A 9,767-nucleotide genomic window follows, 5' to 3' on the forward strand; every position below is an offset into this window, starting at 1 on the left:
GCATACTTTGAGTTAACGTTACCTGTTTTCATCAGGGGTCCATGAAGAGCTTTCAAAATTTCAAGATGCAGTGTGGCTTGAATAATAACGATTTTAACAGATTTCTTCATGCACTACAATGCAAAATTAAAGAAGGTAAATTAACAAAATTACTTGGATAATATTTTACTGAAAGTCTTCATAGAGGCTTATGTTTTGAACTCAAACCAAAAAATCATCTAAAAATAGGGGTAATTTGTTTTCAGTTGATTTTTTAAGCTACTAATTTACCCTCTTGTTAATGCTAGCTCAGTTATACATCATATTTATGCTATCGAACTAGATAACATTTTATGACCGTGGATGGACAACGGGTCGGACCAAGTTTACTACATGGTTTACTAACTAATAGTAACTACCGTTAAACCGCTGACCATCTTCGCCATGCATACTGCAGTAGACTGGTTGACTGAAGGGACTAACGTTAATGGTTGGCAATAACGGAAGAAACTTTTCTGAGTTTGGCCTGGCCAAACCCCTATCAGAAATTTCCCTTGCCGCTCCCATTTAAAACAAGCCCAAGAATCACTTTTCTGTAACTAAATTTGTACATATCCAGGGTTTATTAGCATTAGCAGCTAACAGACAAAAATTCAAATGAAGGTGGGCGACGTCCAGCGTCAACCAATCAGGTTCCTTGTAGGCAGGACGTTGGTCACGCTAACGCCTGGGACACACTGGATGCGTGAGCAGCGCGTGTGCTTGTGTGTCGCTGAACTGCTGCGTCTCTCACGCTTGCAGCGTTCCCACTGGAAGCGTCCTGCTGCAGCATGACACGCGCGCCTCACGCGGGCAATGTGGCCGCTCTAACCTGTTAACATCATGGATGTATAAAGAGAACTGTTGAAGTTCTCTTTATACACAGGTGTAAGACCGACCGTTGGCGCACAAACAAGCAATGCTTTTAATGTTAACAGCAATAATTATGGAAAACAGAGGAGGCATTTTTAAACAGTTGATGTACACAGATATATGATTTGCTCATGATATAGTTATTTTTATACTTTGTAAATTCTGTCTTGAAAGGACACATTGTATAAGTCATGTGTTAGTGTATCAGCTATGAAGGTCAGCCGTGATAATCTCGATAATTGTGGGCTATTTTTCTGAATGCTTAATACAATAGTGCATTTATTTGTAGGATCCTGGCTTTCACTTAAGATAAACTTTGAGTTATTGTGAGGAAAATGGTCTAACTGGGCAAAGTTTGGGGTAATAGTGGTGTGTACAGGCCATGAATATCTTTAAAAAAACATGGACAGAGGAACAGAGCAATATCATGCTGACCATACTTTTAACTTGTTCTTCTTGTAGTGATGTAATTGGGCAGAATAATTTACTTTTATTGATAGGGTACATGTGTAGGACTCATACCTTTCTTCCTGATGGTCCTTATATTCCATCAGTTTAGCACAAGAGCTGCTCTACGCAGATGGCCTAACATATGACAGACCAATAGCCCCATCTAGTGGTATGTTTATACAACAAGAGGGCATCACCACTACTCTGGCCTTTGGTTCTTTCCCCAAGGATCCAGAAACTAGTATTCACTTTCAGCATCCTCTCAGCCCAAGGCTGTGTGCTATTGCTGTCCTCACCATCACTTGTCTCCTACTGGAAAACTTAAAAAGACATAAGGTAGAGAAGGAAAATTGACCTCACATATGCTTGGCTTAAAGGAGATGTAATATGTATTTCTACCAACAGATGTCAGAAGAAGAGGAGCCTTTTAGTTACCAAGTATTTTAACATCTGAGTTCCAGATTTAACAAGCAAACAATAAACTGTGTCCTGCAGTTTTAGTGCTAATGTTTGAAAAAATATTTTAGTGCACTGACATAAACTACTTAGTGACAGGTACTTCATGGCACAAGGCAGAAAACCCAATTATGTGTAGCTGTTATTTTCAGCTAATAATGATAGTGGTCAAAATCAGAAATGAAAATGTTTTTGTTTTTTGCTTTGTTTTTTTTCACTAATTCACTGTCTGAATATGAAATTACTCACATGTGGAACCTAGTGTTTGCACAGTAGTGTTACGTGCATCTTTACTTTATATCACAAATGACTAGAAAAAAAAAAAAAAAGTAGCAACAACAATCATAATCATCATCATTTTCATCATGTAGCGTTAGTTTAACTTTTGTTTGGTAGATTCCTTAGGAAATAAAACGTGTGTGTGACATTCCAGGTCAGTGGGAGGCAGTAGTGCTCCTTTTCTTTCTACCTGCCACTTTTATAGAGGGTGAAAAGAAGTAGACTAGCTACCGTCTGTCTATTTTTTTTCCTAGGACGACGAAGTCATGACCCGCCCTACTCTACCTCTGATTGGCTAGTACTCGTTGCCTTCGTTGGTTGGGTTGGTTAGGTTTAGGCACAAGAAGTGAGATTGGTTAGGATTAGGGTACGAATATTACGCTAAGCCAATTAGAGGCAGAAGAGGGCGGGTCATGACTTCGCTATCCTAGAAAAATAATATCGCCTACCGTCAGCTACTACTCACTTCTTGATGTTGTAATAAGTGAAATCCGGGGAGGACCGCACTGGGAAGGCAGCGGCATATATTACTGTTGGCAAAGCATTTGGAGAAGGTAACTAGATGGGAACAGGACAGTCTAAAAAGTCTGTGAAACTGTGTTTATCCACCTGGTCGGAAGCACGTGAACTAACTGTCATTGTCGCAGAAGCTTGTTTTTCTGCCACGGTGCCGATAGTTTGGTGAACACATGCTTAACGTCAAAGGCTAAAGCTAACCTGCTAGCTTTAGCCTTTTAGCTAATGAAAGCTAACGCTAATGCTGCCTTCAAGGGCTTCTGGTAAGCCCCGCTTTCTGACAACATGACACTCAATAAATCCGGCCTGGCCGTGCTAATTATGAAGTCATGTTTCGGTTTAAAGTTAAATTAACACCAGTGATGTTGGGAAAGCGTTTGGCTATTGCTGCATACGTTTTTTTTACTAACAAAATCAAAGCGATATCTTTCAGAATGCTTCACAGTTTTTATCCAACTAATCACTCTTTGTGGACAGTCATTGATGTAAGTTGCACTTTCTGTGGGGAACTCAGAGAAACGCTGATATATTTATATTGGTCTGTGGTCCACATACAAAACACCTGTTGAGTGAATTGTCACAATTCATTGCCGATCATATCTATCTTCACTTTTTATTTCTTTGGAAAAATGTATTGTTTGGATTCACTGAATATGACAGGAAGCTATTTGATTAATTTGCGTTCTATTTTGACCAAATTTTATATTCACAAATCCAAATTCTTAAGGAAAAAGACAAACTTTCAGAGCTGAGTGTCCATATCAAACAATACATTTCTTCGGTATCTGAATGTACAAACAAAACAGCCGTTAAAACATATAACTACTGTAAGTTTTACAAGATATTTATTCAACTTTTAATTTTTTTATTACAACTTTTAGTCCCCATGGTGTGTTTGAGATTGTAGCCTCAGGTCGTATACACAAGGCACTGTAAACTTGTTGTATATTTGTTTCAATAAAGCTGTTTAAAAACATCAACAACACCAATGAACTGTTGAAAATATAGTTAACTTAAGTTTGTAATCTGTGTAAAAGTAATACTTTTAGTAACTTTAAACATTTTGTAACTCATGTTAGTAAGGGTGCTCTCCCTCCCAACCTAAATCACTATTAAAGGTGCAATATGTAAGACTTTTAGTTTACAACATTCAAAAATTAACTAGAATTATCAACAAAATGTGAAGAAATAATAAAATGAGACCTTTTTCCAACTTTCTGGGTTGCCTGTAACAGTCTGTGGACTAATGTCTTTGTAAAGGACTTGGGATGGTTTTGCCAGGAAAATCCAAAGGATGTAATGTTTATGTGCTCCTGAGTGCCTTGCTTCTCTCCCGTACTCCTACAGCGGTGCAACACTAGCTAACGTCAGCTTAAAAATGTCAATGTCTGACCGCAAGCTGATTTTATTCCTGTTGATTGCAAGTAAGCTAACATTACTGCAAAGCATGTGAAATTTTGTGATATTGTGGTTTTAGCTGGCTAATGTTAGCACCATGGCTAGCTTGCAGAGATGGAGTGCGAGCATGCACGCAAGCAACAGGATGCTGACTGCAGCTCATTTAATGGCCACTGGTGTCATTAATCTATCTACTAAAGGAAGGAATCCCTGTCTGTCTATATGTATGTATGTCCTTTGTGTATGTCTTGAACCATTCATCCAATTGACTCCACACTTGGCGGGTGTATGGCTGGGGATCCAAGGGAGTGCTGTGTTGGATGTGGTGCAATTTGGACTTGTGATACATTAAATGTTAAGAAACTTTGAATAAACCAGCAATCAGCGAGCCGCTCCATTCTGTGCAGAGGCAGGGCAGAGCTCCAGAGCTCTGCTGACTGAGTCCACAGAAAAGTAGACAGCAAAAAGCTTTTAATAAAGAATGGACTCTCTTACCTGGTGTCTAGATGGAAAGCATAGTGTTAGCTGCACATTTAGCAGAACAGCAGCGAGTTACTACACAAGAGGCGTTCAAGTACAATGTTGAGCGTAGGTCACCCACATTCTAGAAGAGCTCAGGGTCCAATACACAATGACTGTAGTTATGCATGTAAATAGAGCAAATACTTTGATGGGCAGTTCAAAAGGACCAGTTTGTCTCATATGTTTCAAGACTGTGGCGATTGTGAAGCGTCACTACAGACAAAGCACAAGTCTTTTGAGCAAATATGGCATGAGCAGCACGTTTAGCAGAGCAGCAACAGCGAGGGAACCACATGTCTACACAAGAGGTGTTCAGGTACATGGTTGAGTGTAGGTCACTAGCGTTTTGGAAGCACTCAGAGCCCAATACACAACGACTGTAGTTATGCATAAAATGAAGGAAATACTTCCTAATACTTTGTCTAATATGGTCTGAGACCAGCGATTGTGAGGCGCCACTACAGACAAAGCACAAATCTTTAGAGCAAACATACTCACTCAAATCCGAACTGAAGGCACAGAAAATAGGAACGATCTAAGAGATAATATGATCAATCCATGCACATTATTTTATTTTGAAATGCAGCCTTTATTTTAGGCTACTTGAAATGAGAACATTTATTTACTAATTGAGAACTTATTATTTATAACCCGTTCCGAACAGACACTAGTGAGAAGGAATTTCAGGTTCCTACATATTGCACCTTTAAATTCACAAGATTCATCTAATGCTCATGGGAACTGCCAAGAAAGTGATCACCTATATAACTATTTCTATTCAAGCTCTGGTAACCATGGTAACATGTTTTCCTGATACCTAAGAAAGTTTAAAAGCATTTGAAACATGGTACCCTACAGACCTATCATCTCAATAAGATGGTTATGACGTGGTCTTCTTTAACTCTAGACTTTCTCCGTTGTTAATCACCTGAGCTCTTTTTGACCACCAGAGATGATGAATAAATCTAAGGTGCATAAGTTTCTGTCAGTTAAAATAAACTTACTGTTTTCTTTGGTGTAGCCCTGATGAGTCACCTAAGCCTCCAATGAATGCGTTGGTGCTTTCCACCCACTGAATATGACACAAATGTACTTTGACAAATCAACATTATCAGTCAGCACTGGCATGGAAAATTGATTCTGTTATATAACATGAACCAGTTTAACAAAACAAAATAAAGATACCTGTATTTCTGTACTGAGCAGATTTTTCAGTGCTTGGACTCTCACCACCTCAGGAGAGATGCAGTCACTGTTTGACAGTGTGTTAATGGCTGATACAAAATTTTCATTTGATATGTATTAGTCTTGATTGATGAGGCGTTTAAATTTCATTGTCAAGTACAGTAGTGGATATGGACAGAAACGGTCCAAAAACATGGTTCGATGTGTCTATCTCAGATGAGAGCTAAGTTTTAAAAAACAAAAAAACCCTCTATTGTGACTTTTAAATGTGCTTTAATGTTGGAATTGGGTTATTCCTTACAGGCTGGATTGTAATCATGCGGCGTGGGGAGCATGTTCCACAGGCTTTCCAAGCTCCGGTGGATGTCCACGCCAGTGCAGATGGCCAGGTGTACATGTTCAAGAGGAGGCCGAATGAGTCTGCTGCATCCTCAGACGATGACGAGCTCAGTGTCATGGAGATGAGGCCACGGGCTTTCCAAAGGCAGGAGCAGGACAGACTGAGGAATGTCCAGCTGCTCGAGCGGGAGGTGTTGGATGGTGACAATCTCAACAAGCTCGCACTGCAGTATGGCTGTAAGGTAAAAATATTTTATAGTCACAGGAGTTTTTCTATCATTTCTGGTGTTAATGATCTGTCTCTTCAGTGACCTTTTAAGTGTTGACATTAATTTACCTTCATACCTATTTCTGTTATCAGGTGGCAGATATAAAGCGGGTCAACAATCTTATACAGGAGCAAGATTTGTTTGCACTGAAATCCATCAAAATACCAGTTCAGAAACACAGCTTTTTAACAGAGACTTACTCAGACCTAAATGACCCTCAGGAGGAAATGCCACATTCATCAACCACACTGGTGGAGCCTCAAGACAGAGCCAGAGCCCAACCACATCTACATGAGGTCACAGACTTTCTTATGGAGGTGGACAATGATATTGAGAAACTGATTCAGACCACAAATGATCATGATACGGATTTCATGGATGACTCTGAGAGACCACAAAGGTTTGGGTTCAGAGGAAAGCGCCTCATCAGTCACGGTGCAGACTGGGGCATCCAGTGGTGGAACGCTGTGGTTGCTATGCTCCTGATAGGCATTGTCCTGCCATTATTTTATGTGATTTATTTCAAAACAAAACATAATGGAGTAGCTTCGCCAGCAGATGGTAGTGGTGCATCACTGTCAACTGTCACGTCTTCAAACAGCTCAGAGCCAGGCCTTGGTACTGGAGGACCTAAGCAAGAACCAGGATAGTGCAGACTTCAGTCTCAACAAAGCAGTCATTGTTAGGAATTTTGGGTCTCATAAGTAGGCGACAATCAAGATTAAGCCAAATCTCTTACGATGTAAGATGAACTCAATACCAGCATGGGTCAAATTTCCAGCAGTTAAGTTTTATTATACTGTAACTGTGATGCAGATACTTGAACTGAAATAGCTGCACACTGGTTTCATTTTTTACATTTCATCAAATAGCTTTATAAAAACTTTATGAAATACACTTTATAAAATACACTTCCCTGAAAATGTCGCTCTTGATGAGGTTGATCGCTGATCCTGTGACAAAATTTTGATGCTTGTTGGGATTACTGTTCCTTGGTTGGTTTATTAAGTTTGATGATTATGTTTTAAGTTTCAAGCTGAACATTATTTGCAAATGGAAATATCTTTTTTTTTTCTGGGGAAAAAAAAATCCACCCTGTATGCATTTCTGTATCACAACCTGCCTTTTCAACAGTGCCTGTTGTCACTATCTACACATAATGTATCATCATATCAGTATAATCTATCAGGCATCATTTTGATATCTGTCCCAATAGAGAAACATATTTTTACAGCGCTCCCCTCTTTAAACTGTACTCCCCTTTTGCAAAACCATGTTGGGTTACCAAGTATTTGACACGGGTTTGAGCTTTATTTGTGTGCTTTTTTGGATATAACTTATTTTGTGTGTTTATATGTCCTTTTTTTTCATTGTTTATGTTCCTCGTGCCTTCTCTCTGGGTCTGAATTCAGTGCCAAAAGTGTGAATTGTGTTTACAGTAACAGTGTGGTGCAATATACTGTATTTTGTTAGAGGTTGTATTCATTTGACAGTGCAGTCTTTAAAATACAAGGATGAAAACTACATCAACTCATCTACAAGTTCTCTGAATTAAATGTGAGCAATATTATTAGGAAAGTGCCTTAAAGATTTCTTGTCAAGTTTATATAACATTGCACACTTCATCTTACATTGTTTGATGGGCAATTAAGTCAAAGTGGATTTGTGTGGCTTGTCCAATGCACTTTTTATAGTATTTTAATTTAATGAGCCTGGAACGATTCTTCTGTTGACACATTTTTCAAACTTTTAAGTCAATTTGTAAACCATTTTTAGATGGGAAAATTGACATGATGGATGTGTTAGACTGAATCTCTTCATTCAGCATGTTCCTATTTGAATACAAACTTTAAAGTGTGAATTGAAGTATTCTCTGACATGTTGATGTGTTTTCTTTATTGTGACAGATTTTCCCCCAAACATTATATTAGCACACAGGGTTGTGTGTAGATTACACACAGAGACAGATAAACAATATACTGGGACAAGTCAATCAGTCAATGATTACTGATAGCAAATACAAAACAAAATGTTAACAAAAAGTTAACAAAAGATGTTTGTTTAGGAGTGATCAGACAATCTTATTGCTTGAAAGCTCCCGAGGACTGCATGTAGGATGATTATATGGTTTTATACATCAATTTTAGAAATGCAACAATTGACTAAATAATCATTTAAAGTGAATTACATGGTATGCAGACTTTTAAAATATATAATGAAATACTTAAATTATCCTAAAGCTACAAACAAGGTTCTGCATAATAGCAGCAGGTATAAAATGATTGAAACTATTTTGGCATTTACATCTGACATTGTGGCTCCATACTTTCATGTCTTGGCATGTGAAGCTATACCTCAAAGTCTTCTGAGCACACCTGATTGGAGGTGAGGTCAAGTGAACTCATCAGAAGTTGAATGTATTCCCTTTCTAGAGAAGCCTAGTTTGTCTCTGGCCAGTTCCAATGAGATTTTAGCCAAAATATTAAACTACACTATGTGAGGAACAATTGCAATCAACATTTGATGTGGATTTGGAAACATTTCCTACAGTAAATATTCTCATCATCATACAGATGTTCTGGTTTAATGTTTGTCTTCCCAGTGCTTGATTCAACTTTTAGAGGAAACCAGTCTTCATAACTTGTAGCTTTGGTCAACCAAGTGAAAACACATCATGTAGTGATTGAATTTAAAGGAAAAATCCACCATAAAACATGTCATTTTTACATCCTTGGACACCACACTCAATTCTTTATATGAATACTTTTGCATAGGAAAAAATACATGCATAAAGAAAAATACTTCACTCAGTGACATAACTGGCAGGATTTTAAAACCCCAAATGTAAAATAAATTGTTTCCCCATCCATGCAGAAGTCAAAGCAGAAGGTCAGCATCAGAGCAGCACTATAGGAAATTCAATGTCTGGCCCATGGATACTCGCTGTAATGGGGTCTGAATTTGGATTTTCCGGTTGAAAGATTGTATCCCCCAAAACTGCTGTCCAAACAATTTGTACCTTAAGCAAAAAAACAGATTGATGATACATCCTAAAGAGACATTTAACTGCTGTAGGAACTTAAAAGCACAATGAAAGCTGAATTGGTTTTCATTTTTGTGAATATGTAACCACTGAATTTCTCAACTGTTGAATATACGTCTATAAGACCTTTATTTCAAACAGTAGTCCCATACATTTAGATTCCAAGTGAAAGGAAAACTGAGCTATATCAACATTCGCCGAGCATAATCGCCACAGAGGAGAACAAAAGTTGTAGTTTAGCTCTATTAATGCAGAGGCTCTATGCCTTTTATTATTCCATGACCTGGGACCCTCGTCTCATAACTACAGCTCACGAACCCTGCTCTGATGTAGCTCCAGGCCGCAGAGCTCTGGCCTCCTGCCAGCTCCCAAGCTGGGTCTTATCCTACTGTTGATACACGGGCCTCTCCCCTTTTTCC

General features: G+C 38.6%; 1 protein-coding gene across 1 annotated transcript; it reads left to right on the forward strand.

Annotated features, from left to right (window-relative positions):
* Positions 1-2,523: 2,523 nt before the first annotated feature.
* On the forward strand, positions 2,524-8,182 carry lysmd4 (LysM, putative peptidoglycan-binding, domain containing 4). Its single transcript, XM_044357558.1, has 3 exons — positions 2,524-2,630; positions 6,001-6,278; positions 6,398-8,182. The coding sequence occupies exons 2-3, from the start codon at positions 6,015-6,017 to the stop codon at positions 6,953-6,955; spliced, it is 822 nt and encodes a 273-aa protein (XP_044213493.1). The 5' UTR covers positions 2,524-2,630; positions 6,001-6,014; the 3' UTR covers positions 6,956-8,182.
* Positions 8,183-9,767: the final 1,585 nt, after the last annotated feature.

Source organism: Thunnus albacares, chromosome 7 (genome assembly GCF_914725855.1).
Source record: "Thunnus albacares chromosome 7, fThuAlb1.1, whole genome shotgun sequence".
Lineage (NCBI taxonomy): Eukaryota > Metazoa > Chordata > Actinopteri > Scombriformes > Scombridae > Thunnus > Thunnus albacares.